Source organism: Cyprinus carpio, chromosome B3 (genome assembly GCF_018340385.1).
Source record: "Cyprinus carpio isolate SPL01 chromosome B3, ASM1834038v1, whole genome shotgun sequence".
NCBI lineage: Eukaryota > Metazoa > Chordata > Actinopteri > Cypriniformes > Cyprinidae > Cyprinus > Cyprinus carpio.
The window spans coordinates 29,328,804-29,350,778 of record NC_056599.1 but is presented as its reverse complement, the minus strand read 5'-3'; the positions used below and the strand labels follow the sequence as shown (position 1 = coordinate 29,350,778).

General features: G+C 38.2%; 1 protein-coding gene across 7 annotated transcripts in view; it reads left to right on the top strand.

The window, feature by feature from the left end:
• The first annotated feature begins 26 nt into the window (after window positions 1-26).
• Window positions 27-21,975, top strand: part of LOC109073843 (interleukin-2 receptor subunit beta-like) — a 46,487-nt gene continuing 24,538 nt past the window's right edge. Inside the window, exons 1-6 of one of the 7 annotated variants that reach the window (XM_042720641.1) lie at window positions 27-358; window positions 432-557; window positions 641-732; window positions 847-965; window positions 1,059-1,156; window positions 14,246-14,349. In XM_042720641.1, the coding sequence (XP_042576575.1) occupies window positions 14,317-14,349 (33 nt within the window). In that variant the 5' untranslated portion in view covers window positions 27-358; window positions 432-557; window positions 641-732; ... (1 more) ...; window positions 1,059-1,156; window positions 14,246-14,316. Of the gene's footprint in view, window positions 733-846; window positions 966-1,058; window positions 1,157-14,245; window positions 14,350-16,079; window positions 16,111-21,975 lie in introns of those variants that run through there. The other 6 variants (XM_042720642.1, XM_042720638.1, XM_042720640.1 and 3 more) reach the window with 6 other exon arrangements.

Genomic DNA, 21,975 nt, shown 5'->3' with positions numbered 1-21,975 from the left:
ATATATATATATATATATACACAAGTATAAATATATCAAATTATTTACTTTTATTAACTTTTTTACCGTTTCATTATACTAATTAAAATAAGTTGCCATAATATATGTAATGGGTTTGAAAATAAACGAGTTGTTGTTGTTTATCTAGTATGTTTATAACAGTTTCCTTTTTCACCTGTATCATCTTGTGGTTTTTTATTTTTGGCTGTCGTTATGATGCTTTGCCATGTTTGTGTGATGTTTATTATGCGGTCACAATTTGTAACAACTGATACTCTGTAGAAGTCAATTATTTATTAATATCGCAGGGAGAGTTTCACCCACACCAAACAAAACATCCCCAACTGCCGGTCGGTAGGTAGGTACAGACTTCCTCTTACTTTAACTATCCATTAGTTAGTCTAATTCAGCTTGATTCTCTTTGGTTTCAGGAAGTGTGTCCAGTCACTATTTGATATCATTGGCTGAAGTTCTTAAGGACTCATAACAGCAGGCAAACCAAAACTGGCATATTTTCATGAAGCATCAGCAGTTTTATCAAATTACTAAAGTGCTATGTATGTAATCAAACTGTTTTATTCCAGCCTACTTGGAAATTTAAATCTGCATCATTTGTCTGTATCATTTGCTTTAACTTTAGTTACCAAGCTGATAAATTGTACTTACTGATAGAAAAATTAGAGGATGACCACCATCAGCAAATCAGAGAAGAGGAAGGAGAGCGGCAGTCAGGTAACTTGTTTGTAATCCAATGTTCAAAACTAATCACTAAGTTGAAATGCTGTTGCGTGAGGACTACTATGCAACTCATATCATCACACAAATGTGTATTTATGTGCATGTCAGGTGTGCAGAGTGCACTACCCGCAGGTTCTTACGCTTTGTGCTCCTCGCTACTCCGATAGAGGCACAGACTGCAGAGCTTAATATGATGGGCCACTCTCTGCGTGCAAACATCTTCCCAGGTGTGTCTTGAACACATAGAAAAACTGCATCTTTTTAGTATATTACATAACTGTCTATTACAAATCTTGTACTGTATGTGTCTGCTATTAAAGGGCCCCCAGTTGTGTGGTTAAAGACTCAAATGCTCATCCTCTACCAGCATTTATCCTTGATCCAGAGCACTGGCACGGCCACAAAACAGACCACTTAGGTAGGCTTGAAGATTATAATCCTATTCTTTCATTTCTCATGATTCTCTATAAATCAGTGGGACCACAAGATCTAAAAAAGTAAACGTTATTTATTATATAAATGTATTTATTATTATTGTTATTTAATTTTCTGGATTCTCAAAAAGGTTGTATTCTTAAAGCTTCTAAGAATCCTCTCAGAGAGCTCCTAATTTAGCTTAAAAAATTTATCTTAATTATTATCTTAAGAGTGATTCAGGACCAATCTGAGAGCAACTGAGAGAAAACAAAAACTTTCATCTTAATGAGAAGGCGGGGCTGACCCCGTTGCTAGGTATTACACATTCTTTTGAAGACTGTGATGGACTGTGTGGTCCACGATGAAAAAAAAAATTGAGTGCTATTAAATAGGGTCTATTTGTTTCCTGTTTTACCCTAATATACACACACATATACACTAGTCAGCATTTGAAGTGGATCAAAACCTTTCATCAAAGTTGTCCTAAAAGCTAAAACCAAAATGCATTCTTGTCTTAGCACAACTTTGATGTACTTTTTTGATCCAATTCTAATGTTGACTACTATATGTATATATGTTTGTGTGTGTGTGTATATATATATATTTATTTCTTTTAATTTTGATGATTATAACTGACAACTAAGGAAAATCCCAAATTCAGTATCTCAGAAAATTAGAATATTGTGAAAAGGTTCAATATTGAAGACACCTGGTGCCACACTCTAATCAACTAATTAACTAAAAACACCTGCAAAGGCCTTTAAATGGTCTCTCAGTCTAGTTCTGTAGGCTACACAATCATGGGGAAGACTGCTGACTTGACAGTTGTTCAAAAGACGACCATTGACACCTTGCACAAGGAGGGCAAGACACAAAAGGTCATTTCAAAAGAGGCTGGCTGTTCACAGAGCTCTGTGTCCGAGCACATTAATAGAGAGGCGAAGGGAAGGAAAAGATGTGGTAGAAAAAAGTGTACAAGCAATAGGGATAACCGCACCCTGGAGAGGATTGTGAAACAAAACCCCATTCAAAAATGTGGGGGAGATTCACAAAGAGTGGACTGCAGCTGGAGTCAGTGCTTCAAGAACCACTACACACAGACGTATGCAAGACATGGGTTTCAGCTGTCGCATTCCTTGTGTCAAGCCACTCTTGAACAACAGACAGCATCAGAAGCGTCTCGCCTGGGCTAAAGACAAAAAGGACTGCTGAGTGGTCTAAACTTATGTTCTCTGATTAAAATAAATTTTGCATTTCCTTGGTAAGGACCATGGTATCCCTGTTCTTAATTGGCCAGCAAACTCGCCTGACCTTGTGAAGAGGAAGATGCGATATGCCAGACCCAAGAATGCAGAAGAGCTGAAGGCCACTATCAGAGCAACCTGGGCTCTCATAACACCTGAGCAGTGCCACAGACTGATCGACCCCATGCCACGCCGCATTGCTGCAGTAATTCAGGCAAAAGGAGCCCCAACTAAGTATTGAGTGCTGTACATGCTCATACTTTTCATGTTCATACTTTTCAGTTGGCCAAGATTTCTAAAAATCCTTTCTTTGTCTTGGTCTTAAGTAATATTCTAATTTTCTGAGATACTGAATTTGGGATTTTCCTTAGTTGTCAGTTATAAATCATCAAAATTAAAAGAAATAAACATTTGAAATATATCAGTCTGTGTGTAATGAATGAATATAATATACAAGTTTCACTTTTTGAATGGAATTAGTGAAATAAATCAACTTTTTGATGATATTCTAATTATATGACCAGCACCTGTATATATATTAGTGCTGTCAAACGATTAATCGCATCCAAAATAAGTTTTTGTTTACATAATATATGAGTGTGTACTGTGTATATTTATGTATATATAAATACACACATGCATATATTTCAGAAAAATGTTATATTTATGTATTAAATATTTATATATAATGTATGTAAAATATATACTGTATGTGTGTGTATTTATATAAACATAATAAATATAAACAGTACATACACACATTATGTAAACAAAAACTTTTATTTTGGATTCGATTAATTGCGATTAATCGTTTGACAGCACTAAGTAATATTTATATTACAATATATATATATATATATATATATATATACTTTATATAGAAAGTATTCATAATCCTTAAGAGGTGAGGAGAAGAATGGCAGATAATTGCAAAATGATGATGATCAAAGCTTGTCACATCAAACAAAAAAGATTTTAGACTGTAAAGGTGCTTTAGCAAAATATTTAGTCAAGGGCAACAAAACACCAAGTTTCTCCATTAGGGCGATTGGGCGACACACCAAAGCACGAAAGTAAGGGATTTTTTTTCTTTCACATACAACCACAGTGTTACGCTAGCTTTCACTATTATAGACTGTTTGTTCTGCCTCTAAATAGTCCAATCAGCGTTGAGTCGCGTTTCTTGTAGTACCGCCCCTTTTTGGGTGATTTCTGTCAGACTCAGAATCGCCCTGAGTGCTCTCATCGACTTTCATTCAAAAATCATTTTTTTCGAACTGCAGGTACTGCAATGCAATCTCAATGAGTTCTGGGAGGGCTCGCACTAATGTGCTTTCGTCATCATGCGTAACCTTAACTTTTCCAAGGATTGGTAGGAACAGTGGCATCCAACAATATTTAAAAACTATTTTGAATTTTAACAACTATAAAAAATGAAAAACTGCTTTAATATCTTTATCAAATATGAAAAACGATGGGGAAAAAAACAGAGAGACGGGGACAGCTAAGTCAACTCGAAATCAGGTGTCAGTTGAACTTGATCGACATCATGGCGAACGTTAACTCAGCGCAGATGAAGTGAGTAATGTAAGTAAGCATTGTAATGTAAGGGAGCAATGTAATATAATGTGATATAAGTGAGTAATGTGATATAATTGAGCAGTGTAATAAAAATGAGCTGTGTAATAATATAAGTAACATTTAGGTTGTAAATGAGCAGTGTAATATGAGTGAGTTGTGTAAATAGTGATTTATGTGACTTCAATTATTTTTTATTAAACTGATTTTGAAGTCAGATGTTTTTTGGAAAACCACATCCTGGCTTCAGTCTTCATTTGCTGCCGAATTGTGTTAATACGCATATCGAAACATAAGGAGAGAAAGAGATTGATTGTTAGAGTCAGATTATTTTTAATTAATACTATTATAGTTCAGTTTCCTTTACATTTTTAACTAGCTGTTAATTTATCAGTTGAATGGGTGACCTATCCTCATTAATACTGCAAACATACCCCACCCCCGAGAGAATTTGCAGAAGCCATCACTGGGTATGAATACTTATGCAATATATATATTTATAAGAAATTTAAGAAGTTGTGACTTCTGGTTTTGCTTTGTCAATATGGTATATGGAGTGAAAATATTAAAATAATTAAAAAAAATTAATACAACAGAAAAGCAACATAAAATTTTAAAAGAATGAATGTGTATGAATACATACACAAATAAATATATACATATATATATATAAAATATGTGTGTGTGTATGATGTGTGTGTGTATGATCACACACTGATTAAAAAATGTATTAGACCACCTGTAATAATAATAAAATAATAATAAATAATAATAAACAACAACTAACAATTAACAAATAAATAGGCTTTATTCACACAAAATAACACAGAAACTTGTATATTATGTATATTATATATTATATTACATTATATTATATATATTTTATTTTATTTATTTTATATATTTAGGGGTTCAAGCACGCAGTGCTGAAACCCTATTGTAATTGTTAGGATTTTTATTATTATGATTATTATTATTATTATTATTCTTCCGCCTTAAAACTGAACGTGCAGCCCAAACTGTAAGGCCTAGAGAGCTGAAACTTGGTCAAAAGGTAGTAGTCTTGCTCGCTACTCAGGCGCAAAGAACCGGCCTAATTGGCCTAACGGGGGCGCTACAGTGCAAAATACAAAAATTTCAGACATTTTTGGCCCGCAGTCGTAAACCGTTTGACGTAGACTCAAAAACTTTACATTGTTGTAATCCTTGGGTCAGTCCGAACAAAAGTGGAGTCCGAAATTTTTGCTCTGCGACGCACGGTTTTTCCGCAAAATTGAGTTATATCTGAAACCTACTTTTGCGAACTAGTCCTAGGTTTTTCACCCGATCAGAACCAAACCACTGCAGAAATATTCTCTGGACACTCATTATCAATAATTATCAAAAAAAAGTTGAAATTTTGATTCTTACGCGAAACAGGACGCCAAAAAGCATCTATGCTAACGTTAGCCAAATGTTATTTTAGCTATAACTCCTGAATGGAATGAGATATCTTCATCAAACTCGGTACACACTTGTATAAGCTCAATCTTTGGTCAAATAAAAAAAAAATTGCGCACCTCTGCCACTTGGGGGCGCTATAAGACAGAAAAAAACACATAAATAGCTATAACTAGGCAACGGTTGGTCCGATCGACTTGAAAATTGGTATGCAGTTTCTTTGTCTGAAGGGGCAATATTGTCTATGAGGACATTCGCGTATCTCAAAAAACATGGGCCGCCATTGGCCAATGAAATTTAAGCAACTATTAGACAAGGTTAACGGAGGTTGATCGGAACGAAACTTGGTGGGGATGTTCGTCTCATGGCCCGAAAGGTCTGTAAGAATTTTGAAAGAAATCGGCCACTAGTTGGCGCTAACGAGTTTTTTGGCTCTGTGATCACTAGGTGTTTCACATATCCATACAATATGGATATCATTTGAAAGATCTCCTCATAATGCACAACTTTGCCTCAAGAACCATTACTGTCAGTCAAATCGTTCATTAATTATTCATAATTATGTTAAAAACATACTTTTGCGAACTAGTCCTAGGTTTTTCGCCCGATCGGAACCAAACTACTGCAGTAATATTCTGTGGACTCTCTAGATCAATAATTATCAAAAAAAAATTTAATTTTGTCCTTTGGTTAGCTATAACTGGGTCATTTTTAAAAGGGGCGTGGCCAAACATACCCAATAGCCTATAAAAACCTAAATGAAAACTCAAAACTTTATGAAACTTGGTGGAAACATGTATCAGATGACTTTTAACAAGCATACAAAGATTCATGGAGATCGGACCATAGGTGGCGCTATAACAGTTAAGAGGGCATCAAAAAACACAAGATTTCTACAGAAAATGACCTCAAATTGTAGAACATGTTCATATATTCACACAAACACTAGATCTTCATATCTTAAAATAGATCTCCTCATTATGAACAACTTTGCCTCTGGGCCTAATGCTGTCAATCAAATCGTTCATTAAATATTCACAAATAAGTTAAAAACTTACTTTTGCAAACTAGTCCTAGATTTTTCTCTTAATCTCGATCAAACCACTACAGAACGATTCTCGGGACTCTCTAGATCAATAATTATCAAAAAAAAAATTTAATTTTGTACTTTGGTTAGCTATAACAGCTTAATTTTGAAAAGGGGCGTGGCCAAAATACCCAAAAGCCTATAAAATCTAAATGAAAACTCAAAACTTTACGAAACTTGGTGAAAACATGTGTCAGATGACTCTGAACAAGCATGCAAAGTCTTCATGGAAATCGAACCATAGGTGGCGCTATCACAGTAGAAAAGGCCTCAAAAACAAAAGATTTATATGGTAAATGGCCTCAAATTGGTTTGAAAATGCTCATATATTCACACAAACACTAGATCTTCATACCATATGATAGATGTCCTCATTCTGAACAACTTTGCCTCCGGGACCAATGTTGTCAATAAAGCTGTTAATTAAATATTCAAGATTATTTTAAAAAGTTGCTTTGGCAAACTAATCCAAGGCTTTAAGCTAAAAATCAATAAAACCACTGAAGTACAATTCTCTAGACTCTGAAGGTCAATAATTATCAAAAACATGTTGAACAATTGCATTTGGACAACTATAAACCAGTAATTTTTTAATATGTTCTTTTCATAGTGTACACAAAGGCCTATTAATACAAAAAAGAAAGCCCACAAATTATCAAAACTGTGTAAAATTAATGCATAATTTTCATTCTAAACAAGCATGCAAAATTTAAGAAAGATTGGGCAAAAAAATAAACACTATAACAGTTATGTTTAAAAACACAGTGTTGTTTGAGTAAATGCATTTTATAACCACTAGATGGCAGCGAAAGACCACTAATGGTCTCATTCAGCTAAGTTAAACAGTACTGTTCAAAGGTTTCATGAATTCATGCCAAAACATTATAAATTTAACTGTTATAACATTTTAAATCTCATTGAGTCAACGTTTTCCATTTTGTTCATACAGATATATCAGTTTTTACAATTTGGCCACATTATGATTACAGTTTAACCTGAAAATGACATCTAAACTCTTAAAAAGAGAAGACTTGCAATAAGTTTTATTGTCACCTATCACTTATTTCAAATACCTATATCTGCAACAAAATGTGTGTGCATGTATGTGTGTCTTTGTATATGTGTGTGTGTGTGTGTGTGTGTGCATATGCTTATAGAGTATTAATATATTAGTCTAATAATTTACTTTCAGTGTGTGTGTCTGTCTGTTAGCCTGTTCTCCATTTTGGATGTGTTTAACTGTCATCCATACATCCAGGTTGGCCAAGACCACCTGAGAGGCCTTAATGTGCTTGAAACACTTTCAAGTTGTTCCCAAAGACTTGCTTTATTTTTTATTTTGTATGGCCTCCATTGGCCGTGATTACAGCTTGCACTCTTGCTGGCATTGTTTTTTGTTATTGACTTCCAAATAGTTTCTAGTTGTTCCCAAAGACTTGCTTTTGAAAAAAACTTTTGTGTGAACTATCTTTGAATCCATTAAATGCCAACAGTAATTATATTTTAGAATTAGAAACACTACTATGACTAAATAAATTACAAACTTGTGTGAATTAACTATTAAACATAAAAAATGATTTTGGTAATCATCAATACTGTTAAGGCCCCGATATACTTCAAACGAAGTTCGTTTTCGTTCTTTGTTTCGGGGCAAAAAGAAGTTCGAAAAGGCTGAGCGACGGTATACTGTTAACAAACTTTCCAACACCCCCACGCTACTGGAGGTGGGGTGTAGATTAATGTAAACATGTGTCACGACTCCCGCGTGTATCCCCTAAACAAAACAACGTTGAAATGAGAAGTGTAGGCAATCTAGGTGTGAGACGGGGCCCAATGATCAGAATATTATAGACAAAAGAATAATGTTTAGCAGCAATTCAGAGTCAAGTTTTATGTTTGCAATACTAAAGAACCATTCCATAATCAGTCCCTTATGGGAAGTGTGAATGTCTCATAGTCTGAAAACTTTAGCATGATGTGGGAAAAAAATATTGGAATCAGTTTGTTGCTTTATTTTATTAGTGTTCAATTATTTTATTAAACTGGATAAATTGTTTTGATAAAAACAAAGGTTTATTATTGTATATTCGTTTGGCATTTCATTTACTGTATACCCTTTAAATTCGCTTATTGAAAGAACAACAGCAGCAGTATGGTGTAACATTTATTTGAAACATGTATTTGGTACTTGCTACCTTACATCTTTACTTTATCTTTACGAACTTCATTTTGGCCTGATTTTGTTCGAAATTATGTCATATCAGTTCGTTCTTTGATTTCATTTGAAGAATATCGGGGCTTTTAGTTTAGGGCAGCTGTGGCACAACCCGTACATTGGTGATGGTGGTCTAATAAATTTGTTAAGCCCTGTATACATACATATATAGGTTGTGTCTAATAAGATTGTGCAGGGATCATGTTTGTGAACTAGAATCTAATCTAGCGTCTTAAGTCACTGTCATGCATTGTCTGCAACTCATTTTTTCTTCCTCTTCATCTTTCGACCATTTTCTTAAAAAAAACTCTTAAGCCTCTAGTAAGACCTCCTCCCAACTCCTAACACTTTATGACCTTAAGAGCTATTTTAGGGGTTAAGATATCTTGTGAATAACTTTTATCTTTCCTAGGATTATCTGTTTAATTGTAAGGGGAAATTTCTTAGAAATTTGTCACTACGAGCAAAATAAAATAAAAAATAAAAAAAAAATCATGAATATGGGCCCTGATCTTAATGTAAATGTCAGATGTCTGCAGAAATACACCAAATTTACAAATGTGGGTTAGGTATAAGTCAGGAGCTGATGAAAAGTGTGAAAATATTCCATAGAGAGAGCAGAGTACCATCTAGATTTGTAGTTGTAATCTTTTGAAGTAGGCCAGTAAACAACCACTTAGCAACAACTCCGTACACCCTAGTAACTGCACAGCAACACTAAAAACCACTCAGAATACTATAGCAACCACAAAATAACAGAAATTTAGTTTAAGTTCTGAAATAGAAGACTTAGAAATGGAATACACACACACACACAAAATTATAGGAAGTATTTTAAATGGCCGAATCTTCGCATGTTTTTCCTTCTCGTCTCGCCCCCCGGAGTGAAGTGGACAGAGCAGAACTTTCTCGACAAACGACTGCATAAGCTGCTGAAGGAAATCGAGTTCAAGGGTGTGTCCCAATGAGCCCGACATTTTCGAAAACCACAGCAAATAAACAATCGCACCTTCAGAGATGTGTCATAACAACACCCACGCATTCTTGGCATATATATGTATATATCCACACGAGCCTCTGTATTCATGTGTGGACCCTACTATTCACACTCAGTTGCTAATTGTCTCACTTTCTGTGCCATTCATATCATGAAACAATTGCAGTGACAAAAACTGACCCTGCAACAGCTGATGGAAAATATAAGATGCTATCTGGTAATGGGTGTGGGTAAAATACTAGAGAAAAGTGTTATTTGGCACTTGATAACTAAATTCAGCTCTTACTGTAAAGTTGTTCCTTATATCGTTCACTGCAGTTAATTTACTTTTATGTACTGTATATCTGGAAATTTGAGTGTCCAAGAACTAAGAATTTATATTTCTGTTTTTTTTTTTTTTTTTTTGACATATAAACAATATTATATCTTTTATATTTTAATATGAAAAAGAACCTGAACTTAAACATAACCAGGCCATAAAAATGTCTTGTTACTGGCTACAGTATTTTGAAAAATATATTTGATTAAGTCACAATTAGCTGTACTTAGTAGTTTACTCTCTAAAATTAAATCATCAAAATATTTTCGAAACATCAAAGCTTTGCAACTATAGAAGTGAACGCTTCGTGAATGGTCAAGAAACTGAAACAAAAACTCTGATAATTCACAATTCTGACTGGTTTACTTGGTGAAAATAATTTCTTTAGGCAAAAAAGGCAAACTTAATTAGAGAGGTATAAAATAACTAGTCGCTATGATGTGGAACAGTTATAGTGAAAAGTGAGTCATTTTCTTGAATGTTTGGGTTCATTTCATGTGCTGTTATTAAAGAGATAATTCACCCAAAAGTTAATGACATTAATCCCATTAATTACTCGTCATTCCAAACCCTTGCAATCCTTAGTTCATAACACAAATTAAGATATTTTTGATGAAATCTGAGAGCTTTCTGATAGTCCACAATGCATGTATGTGCTGCTGCTGATGCAGAACCTGCACGCGCTGCACCTTGTTTACGAGCATGCATGCACATGTATACGTCATGGTGCTCATCAAAAATATCTTCATTTGTGTTCTGAAGATGAGCGAAGGTCCTACAGACATGAGGGTGAGTAATGACAGAATTTTCATTTTTGTGCGAACTATCCCTTAAGGGGTTAGTTCACCCAAAAATATGCAGTGCATCCGTCCAAAAGAAGTTAAATAAAAAGCACCCATCCATAAAAAAAAAGTGTCTCACATGGCTCCAGGGGGGTGAACAAAGGCCTCCTGTAGCCGTCGATGTGTTTGTGTAAAAAAAAAATATCCATATTCAAAACGTAATAATCACTTGAATCTACAAACCCGATTCCAAAAAAGTTGGGACACTGTACAAATTGTGAATAAAAACAGAATGCAATGATCTGGAAGTTTCAAATTTCAATATTTTATTCAGAATACAACATAGATGACATATCAAATGTTTAAACTGAGAAAATGTATCATTTTAAGGGAAAAATATGTTGATTTTAAATTTCATGGCATCAACACAACTCAAAAAAGTTGGAACAAGGCCATGTTTACCACTGTGTGGCATCCCCTCTTCTTTTTCTAACAGTCTGCAAATGTCTGGGGACTGAGGAGACAAGTTGCTCAAGTTTAGGAATAGGAATGCTGTCCCATTCTTGTCTAATACAGGCTTCTAGTTGCTCAACTGTCTTAGGTCTTCTTTGATCTTCCTCTTTATGATGCACCAAAATGTTTTCTATGGGTGAAAGATCTCGACTGCAGGCTGGCCATTTCAGTACCCAGATCCTTCTTCTACGCAGCCATGATGTTGTAATTGATGCAGTATTTGGTCTGGCATTGTCATGTTGGAAAATTCAAGGTCTTCCCTGAAAGAGACGACGTCTGGATGGGAGCATATGTTGTTCTAGGACTTGGATATACAGTGGGTATGGAAAGTATTCAGACGCCCTTAAATTTTTCACTCTTTGTTATATTGCAGCCATTTGCTAAAATCGTTTAAGTTCATTTTTGTTCCTCATTAATGTACACACAGCACCCCATATTGACAGAAAAACACAGAATTGTTGACATTTTTGCACATTTATTAAAAAAGAAAAACTGAAATATCACATGATCCTAAATATTCAGACCCTTTGCTCAGTACTTAGTAGAAGCACCCTTTTGATCTAATACAGTCTTTTTGGGAAAGATGCAACAAGTTTTTCACACCTGGATTTGGGGATCCTCTGCCATTCCTCCTTGCAGATCCTCTCCAGTTCTGTCAGGTTGGATGGTAAATGTTGGTGGACAGCCATTTTCAGGTCTCTCCAGAGATGCTCAATTGGGTTTAAGTCAGGGCTCTGGCTGGGCCATTCAAGAACAGTCATGGAGTTGTTATGAAGCCACTCCTTCGTTATATTAGCTGTGTGCTTAGGGTCATTGTCTTGTTGGAAGGTGAACCTTCGGCCCAGTCTGAGGTCCTGAGCACTCTGGAGAAGGTTTTCGTCCAGGATATCCCTGTACTTGGCCGCATTTATTTTCCCTCGATTGCAACCAGTCTTCCTGTCCCTGCAGGATGAAAAACACCCCCACAGCATGATGCTGCCACCACCATGCTTCACTGTTGGGACTGAATTGGACAGGTGATGAGCAGTGCCTGGTTTTCTCCACACATACAGCTTAGAATTAAGGCCAAAAAGTTCTATCTTGGTCTCATCAGACCAGAGAATCTTATTTCTCTGTTTTTTAGCAAACTCCATGTGGGCTTTCATGTGTCTTGCACTGAGGAGAGGCTTCCGTCAGTCCACTCTGCCATAAAGCTCCGACTGGTGGAGGGCTGCAGTGATGGTTGACTTCTACAACTTTCTGCCATCTCCTGACTGAATCTCTGGAGCTCAGCCACAGTGATCTTTGGGTTCTTCTTTACCTCTCTCACCAAGGCTCTTCTCCCCCGATAGCTCAGTTTGGCCGGACGGCCAGCTCTAGGAAGGGTTCTGGTCGTCCCAAACGTCTTCCATTTAAGGATTATGGAGGCCACTGTGCTCTTAGGACCCTTAAGTGCAGCAGAATTTTTTTGTAACCTTGGCCAGATCTGTGCCTTTCCACAATTCTGTCTCTGAGCTCTTCAGGCAGTTCCTTTGACCTCATGATTCTCATTTACTCTGACATGCACTGTGAGCTTGAAAGTCTTAAATAGACAGGTGTGTGGCTTACCTAATCAAGTCCAATCAGTATAATCAAACACAGCTGGACTCAAATGAAGGTGTAGAACCATCTCAAGGATGATCAGAAGAAATGGACAGCACCTGAGTTAAATATATAAGTGTCACAGCAAAGGGTCTGAATACTTAGGACCATGTGATATTTCAGTTTTTCTTTTTAATAAATCTGCAAAAATGTCAACAATTCTGTGTTTTTCTGTCAATATATGGGATGCTGTGTGTACATTAATGAGAAAAAAAAATTAACTTAAAAGATTTTAGCAAATGGCTGCAATATAACAAAGAGTGAAAAATTTAAGGGGGTCTGAATACTTTCCGTACCCACTGTACCTTTCAGCATTGATGGTGCCTTTCCAGATGTGTAAGCTGCCCATGCCACACACACTCATGCAACCCCATACCATCAGAGATGCAGGATTCTGAACTGAGCGCTGATAACAACTTGGGTTGTCCTTGTCCTCTTTAGTCCGGATGACATGGCATCCCAGTTTTCCAAAAAAAGAACTTCAAATTTTGATTCGTCTGACCACAGAACAGTTTTCCACTTTGCCACAGTCCATTTTAAATGAGCCTTGGCCCAGAGAAAACGCCTGTGCTTCTGGATCATGTTTAGATATGGCTTTTTTTTGACCTACAGAGTTTTAGCCGGCAACGGCGAATGGCACGGTGGATTGTGTTCACAGACAATGTTTTCTGGAAGTATTCCTGAGCCCATGTTGTGATTTCCATTACAGTAGCATTTCTGTATGTGATGCAGTGCCGTCTAAGGGCCCGAAGATCATGGGCATCCAGTATGGTTTACCGGCCTTGACCATTACGCACAGAGGTTGTTCCAGATTCTCTGAATCTTTGGATGATATTATGCACTGTAGATGATGATAACTTCAAACTCTTTGCAATTTTTCTCTGAGAAACTCCTTTATGATATTGCTCCACTATTTTTTCGCCGCAGCATTGGGGGAATTGGTGATCCTCTGCCCATCTTGACTTCTGAGTGACACTGCCACTCTGAGAGACTCTTTTTATACCCAATCATGTTGCCAATTGACCTAATAAGTTGCAAATTGGTCCTCCAGCTGTTCCTTATATGTACATTTAACTTTTCCGTCCTCTTATTGCTACCTGTCCCAACTTTTTTGGAATGTGTAGCTCTCATGAAATCCAAAATAAGCCAATATTTGGTATGACATTTCAAAATGTCTCACTTTCAACATTTGATATGTTATCTATATTCTATTGTGAATAAAATATAAGTTTATATTTTATATAATATGAGATTTGTAAATTATTCCATTCCTTTTTTACTCACAATTTGTACAGTGTCCCAACTTTTTTTGGAATCGGGTTTGTAGCCTGCGCCAACAGTTGTACACAGAAGCAGCTCCGGGAGCATGGCGTATGAGGTCAGCGCTGCGCATGTGCCGGTGAGTCTCATGAAAATCAATGTTTGTTTAAAGGGGCAAAGGAAGCAAAGTTTCCTTACTTTAGCAAAGGAAAACCAGTCTCCTTTTGGTTTATATCGAAATCCTTGGACATTCTTCTTTACAAATCCTTGTTTTGTACTTCTAATTAGTGACCGTTTTTGTTTTGTTTTGATCTCTCCCCTGCGCTTCCGTGTTCGTCACTTATGAGCGGCGCATGCGTAAAGCTGAACTCATCCATCAACCACCTGGAACTGCTTCCATGTACAACAGTGAGCGCAAGCTAGATTCAAGTGATTATTACATTTTGAATATGGATATTTTTCTGACAAAAATGCATCGAATCACTACAGGAGGCCTTTGTTCACCCCCGGAGCCATGTGAGACACTATTTATTAAAGGGGTCATATGATGCGATTTAAATTTTTATTTTCTCTTTGGAGTGTTACAAGCTCTTGGTGAATAAAGAAGATCTGTAAAGTTGCAAAGACTGAAGTCTCAAATCCGAAGAGATATTCTTTATAAAAGTTAAGAGTCAACCACGCCCTCCTAAAATACCTAATTTAAACAAGCCCCCACATGTCTACGTCACGATGTGGGAAGATTTGCATAGCGCCACCCAAATGTTCACGCGAAGAAAGAAGGTTTAACTTTTATTCTCACTGTAGTATTGTTGTTGCCGCCACCATGTTGTCGAGACGCAGTGTGTTTGGTTGTGAAAGCGAAACTACTTTGTTTGGCCTTCCAAAAGAGGACGATATCTGCTTGGTCAAAGACTACAGCCGATCCCTTCACACATCTTAGCAAATACACCAACCCCCCACTTTGTATAATCCACAGCAGCACCACCTTTTATTAAGCCCGGGTTCGTCACATGTCCATTGTCGAATCCGCCGGCTGTGCCGTTCTCTAACCCGCCGGTCGTTCCTCACTCAAGCCCGCAGTGTGTGATGCTGTGTGACGTATTTTATGGGGGACTTTTCCTGAACCTGCAGACTAGCCTACAATGGGTCTGTGCTCAAAGGCTGTTTCTATAAAGTGGGGCACTTTCAACTTTGCAAGGACAGTCTGGTGCTCCTGACTCACAGCATGTAAGTACATGTTTTATATTTAAAGAATTTCCCACTGATGATTCAAACGCGAGTTTTGAGCAGTGTAGAGTAGCACTTTTTGTTTGTCGTTTCTCTGATCACAAATGCAGACATGGTTTTATGTTTACGCGGCGCGATACGCAACGCAACACGTAAAAACACAGTATAAGTCATTATAATCAGTAATTATGTCCCCATTGGATGCAACAAATGCCTCGTTTTGTAATGGGTTTTATTGGTTTTGACTCGTCGCGCTGGGACACGGCATCACAGTATGTTAAGGGGTGTAACATTTACTTCATTCGCTTGAGGCATTCCGCCAATCACAACGCACTGGATAGCTGGCCAATCAGAGCACACCTTGCTTTTCAGAACGATGAGCTTTGTAAAAAACGTTTCAGAAAGGCAGGGCATAGAGGAGCAACAATAATTTGCATGTGGAAAATGATGTGTTTTTTGAACCTTAAACCACATAAACACATTGCATTACACCAAATACACAAAATAATGTTCTTTTTAGCAGCCTCATATGACCCCTTTAAGGATGGGCACTTTTTATTCCAGTTCTTTTGGACTGATGCACTGCAACACCTGCTGAGTGCCATTAAACAGCTTGAAAAACTCTGGATTCATCTGAAAGAAGAAAGTCATATACACCTAGGGTGACTTGAAGGTGAGTAATTTATGGGCTAATTTTCATTTTTGGGTGAACTAACCCTTTAATTGCACTTTTTGTAGCCTTTGAAAAATCTTAGATTATTGCTATACATTTCTTGTAGCGTCTTGCAGTCTGGTCCGGTTTTGGATCCTGCAAGACTCAAACGGTAGCACCATTTTACTATTTGTACAGTTTAAAGTGTGCGGTGCATCAAAGCAACGGAGCTGTACACTCCATATGTAATCAGGGTCGCTCCAACCTTTTGTACACCACAGACCAGTTACGTTTTGAATATATTCTCACTAACCAGCTGGAGGGGAGTGGGGATATGTAAGTAGACTTGAAAGTGGAACAGTGTCGCCAGACATACTATAATTATCGTATTTGTACAATAATTTTGACCTCTGTAATAATGAAAAAAAAACCATATGTATGATAACCTCAGAATTTTGTGGTACTTCAAGTGATGGCAGTTGTAATCATAGGGCTTCTATATACTCATACACGAAATAGGCTCATTACACTCTAAATGGGCTTGTGCACACATCAAAGTGTGTTAAGAATGCAGGAGGGTACCCTGCTTTAAGCCAACGAGCACTATGTTACCGTTCCATGATGGTGCAAAAGGACCCCCTCAACATCTGTGATCAAATTTTACCGGCGAAAAAATTCGGGTAGTTTCAGAAGATTTGGCACACAGTCCTGCAGTGTGACTTCTATGACGAACGTCAAACTGTCTTTGCTTTTCAAGACAAGCCATGATCAAAATTAATCTTCTAAAATAAATCGTCTGCTAAAATTTCAGCCCCACGTGTAATGCAGCTTGCAGTCACTGAACATGTATGGGTTGATAATGCAAAACTCCGGACCAGTTTTCTTGAGCGCATCTGTTTTTAACATCTTGACTGTTGTACAGTAACTGATATTAATGACAACTGAGATCCCACAGTGTGACATAGTCATCATGTTCATACAGTCTGACAAGCAACAATCTTAAAGGACTATTAAAAATCGCACAGTGTGCGCCCGGCAAAGCAACTGTTAAAAATCATTTGAACTTGTGTCAGTATATCATAAATACACTGCCCGTCCAAAAAAAGTCACCACCTGGATTTAACTAAGCAAATAGTTAAGATCCTCCCATTGGATAATTACTGCATGGATGATTATGTTATGTTCCCAAAGAATGAGGTCAGCTGACTACCTGAATATACTGAATGATGGTTAATTAATTGATGGTTATTCCATCAATTAATTTTTTCTTCCCTGATGAAGAAATAGAGGTTTCTCCTCTATGCCCCGCCTTCTGAAACACTCTGAAAAGTGAGGTGTGCTGTGATTGGCCAGCTATCCAGCGCATTGTGATTGGCCGAATTCCTTAAGCGTGAGACAGAAATGTTACGCCTCTTAACATATTGTGAAGCCTTGTCCGGCCGGAGCGACGAGACTAAAACATAAAACCCATTATAAACGTGATATAAACATGATTTCCAGTCATGTTTTCTTTTGGAAGGCAAAAACAAAGTAGTTTCGCTTTCTCAACGGAACAATGTCACACACCGTGGCCTTGAGTGAGCAGGCATGACGAAGCGGATATCGTCCTCTTTTGGAAGGCCAAACAAAGTACTTTCACTTTCACAGTGAAACACACAGCGTCTATACGACATGGCATCTACAACAACAATACTACAACAAGAATAAAAGGTACGCCTTCTTTCTTTGCGTGAACATCTGTGCGGCGTTATGCAAATCTTACCACATACTGATGTAGATATGTGGGGGCATGTTCGAACGAGCTGTTTCAGGGGGGCGTGGACGAGAGTTAACTTTTATAAAGAATATTTCTTTGGATTTGAGACTTTAGTCTTTGTAACTTCACAGATCTTCTTTGTTCACCAAGAGCTTGTTACACTCCAAAGAGAAAGGGAAATCTGAAATCGCATCATATGACCCCTTTAAGATGTGTTGAGATTTATTATCTGTAAAATTGGTTGACACTGTTAAGTCAAGATATAAAACATAAAAGGGGAAATTCAAGCTTTTCCTCCATTTTTCTGAAGTTAAGCACTTTATTTGAACATACACAGTTTTCACATTTTATTTTATCTTATCTTATTTTGAAATGCAGCCGTACGTTTATTTAGTTAATGGGAGAACATTATATATTGATGGAATAACCTGGTCATTCAGTGTATGTATATATATATATACACACACACATATATACACACGTATATACACACACACACAGTCATACATATATGTTCACCTCTATGTTGCGTGACAATAAATATTGTAAAAGTTTTTGAATTGTACTGAATTCATTTGATTTGACAGTCAGGTATTGATTACATGCAGATGTTGATACAGTACAACTGCTAGGCTACTTTTATATATCACACTAACTAGTTAGACATTATGATCTTCTGGACCTTTGCTTCAAGAAGTTTTCTCTAACTCAAAAGGTTCTTCAAGCGATGCCATAGAAGAACCATTTTTGGTTCCACAAAGAACCATTCAGTCTTTAAAGAACCATCTCTTTCTTACCTTTTTGTAATCAGAAGTTCTACAGATGTTAAAGGTTCTTTATGGGACCATTTAGACAAAAAGGTTCCCTTTCAGTCGGTCACTCTCGACGTAATGTCGGTGACGGACGAATTGGGATATCACTTCGATATACCAATCTACTTCAAGTGTAAACTAAATGAGCCAGTGCACATTGGCATGCAATTATTGCATCCAGCTGCTGCTGATCATAGCGTGAGTATAAGGCCACAGGTGCAATGCATACAACCTTTTTGCTTCATAGCCGAGCGTTAGTATCATTATGCTCAAACTGTGTCTAGCTGTGAACTACGAGTTCAGCACGCTCTCGGAAGCTTCGTGTGTTGGCGAGACGATGCTTCAGGGGTGGTCGTTCCCAAGTCGAGTGGGTTGCGCACTTCAGGCTGCGCTACCCCGTCATGTTGCAAGCGGCCAATTCCCCCCTCAGCACTAAACGAGCATTTCCTAAAGAGCAAATTTCTCTAAAAGAGCTTCACGGGTGCGTCTTTGTAAAGATGACGGATCGTCCTTATAAGGATGCCATTTCACCCATGCGTTTCTGGGTGCGGTACTTACCTGGCAACGGGTGAAGGTCACGATCGCTGCCTCACGTGTCTGGGCATCAAGCATGCTGAGGTGGCCTTTGTGGATGAGTCATGTTCCCACTGCGGGAAGATGACCATCCCGGAGCTGCGAACCAGGTTCCGTTACCTTCAGGGGGGCGGAGTCCCATTGCCGCTGCTGCTAACTAGACTCCCAGGTAATCCTGAGGCCCCGGCCCGGCTACGTGCCCAAGGTTCCCACTACACCCTTCAAAGACCAAGCGGTGAACCTGCATGCGCTGCCCCTGGAGGAGGCAGACCCAGCCCTGGCTTTGCTCTGTTCCGTCCGAGCATTGAAATGCTACATAGACTGGACACAAAGCTTCAGGACCTCAGACCAGCTCTTTGTCTGTTACGGAGGCCGGCAGAAGGGGAATGCTGTCTCTAAGCAGAGGATGGCCCACTGGATTGTGGATGCCATCACCCTGGCTTATCAGGCACAGGGTGTGCCCTGCCCGTTCAGGTTGCGAGCTCACTCAACTAGAAGTGTTGCATCCTCCTGGGTGCTGGATCATGGCGCATCTCTGACAGATATTTGCAGAGCTGCGGGCTGGGCGACCCCTTACACATTCGCTAGATTCTAGAGCCGGAAACCTCCTGTGTTCTCACCTTAAACGGGTAGTGGCACTGAGAGGCCCCGGTTAGTGTCGGCTTGCTAAAACTGCTCCAGAGTGTCCATACTGTAGATCCTGTTGAGATCCTCCATCACCCTCAGCAGCTGGACGCGGCAGAATGTCCGGCGCTGGGCCTTCACGATGAATCCGTGAGAACCGTGGAAGGCTGGGTTCCATATTTAGACCTAAGTGGTATTCGTATGTGTATAGTCCACGGTATAGCCTTAGAGCCCGTGTTTAACTGGCAGACTTCTGCCTTCCCAAGAGGGTTACAATCACCTCCAATTTCTCCATATACACCTAAACGGATGCTATATGTGTATTTGCTCCCGAAAACTCCTTCGGGAAGGATGGGACTTCTGCAGCGTCCCTGTTCCAGGTGGAACGGGTACGTTTTTCCAGTGTTATCCAATCTCACCCAGTGAGGTAGTGCTTTGACAATGGTGAGTGAAACTACTTGTTCCAAGCAACGGCCGACACCAAATGGGGTGCAGGCGGCTCGTACAGGGCACTGCAAGGGGCAGCACCCATGGCGCTTTGGTAGGGAACCCAATTCGTCGGTCACCAACGTGACATCGAGAGTGACCGACTGAAAGGTAATGTCTCGGCTACGAATGGTAACCGTCGTTCCCTGAAGGAGGGAACAGAGACGTCACGTCCCGTCTCCATGGTTGCTGTACCACTGCTGAGCGGCCGGGTCACCGGCTCGGCTCCTCAGTGAAAACCTGGTATGTATTGCACCTGCTGCCTTATTATACTCACGATTGTGATCAGCTGCAGCAGGATGCAATAATGCAATAATACCAAGCGAAATCTTCTGCTGCCTAGTCACTCCCACTTCGCAGCGAGCGGGACTCGTGCTTTGATTTCTGCAAATCAGTTTGGTTGAATGCAAAGATGTGATTATTGATTGTAAGCACAACATCCAGCTAGAAAACATACTAGGCTATCTACCTTTTACTATTTGCAATAGTTGGACCGAGGCTATGGAATAACCTTACTTTATCTGTGAAATCTTCAAATTCTGTCTATGAGTTTGAAACTAAATTGGCTTTTTAAACTTTGAATGTTAAATTATCTTTTGAGTTTACTTATGTTATTCTTTTTACTGGTTTTTATTTGATTTGTACAGCACCATGGTCAACTGCTGTGTTTATCACTGCTTAATAAATACAAATACCTGAGGAAAGATGTCTTTCCCTATTGTAAGTTAATGTTGTTAAATAGAGAAAATTATAAATGTTTAAAATGTCTATAACTTAGCGCATTATAAGAAGAGCAGGAAGCCCTTTTAGTGATGAGTGATTTAATTTTATTTGCTGGGTTGTTGTTGATTTGTAAGATTATTACTCGATAATATTGTTTAATTTATGTAGGGGAGCGCTGGGCACAAGTAACGCGGGGTTAGTTGTAACACACGTGGTTTGAATATTTCCACACATGCTAGCATAACAAAATTTACAGTATTTATTAGTTACCATATCAACATTATATAGAAAAAAATGTGTGCCAAAATTCTGAAATCTTTAAAAAATAAAACTAAACATTTATTTTACCATAGTAAAATAACAATTCTGGCTTAAGTAAATTTTTCATCTCAGTTTTTTTATTAATTTATAATGAGACTGTCACAAGTCTCATTATAAATGAATGTCTCAAGTCTCAAGGCTCATCACCCACAGCGCACTCCCTCATTCGAGGATTAATCACCAGCACCTGTTCACAATCCAATCATTTAATCACCAGCACCTGATCTCATTCACTCACCACCACATATAAGCACACACCTCAGTCACTTTCATTTGTCCGATCTCGTAGCTGCACAGCTCAGTACTGCACATCTCCTTACTTGCATATATACCCGGTTTAAAATAAACTTGTCAATCTCTACCCTTCTGTCCCCTAGTCCGTGTGTTACAGAGACAAATCTGCTATTATTTTAATCTCTGACCTGTTATTTATCAGTTCATATAGTTTTTTTAATGCTTTAACTAGCAGAAGACACTAACCAGTTTTAAATCCCATTTGCGCAGATGGCATTTTTGCTCGTCTATGTGGGTCGTCCCAAGCATTGGTTGCAATGTTCATTGTCAAACTCTAAAATCAGAATATTTTTAATT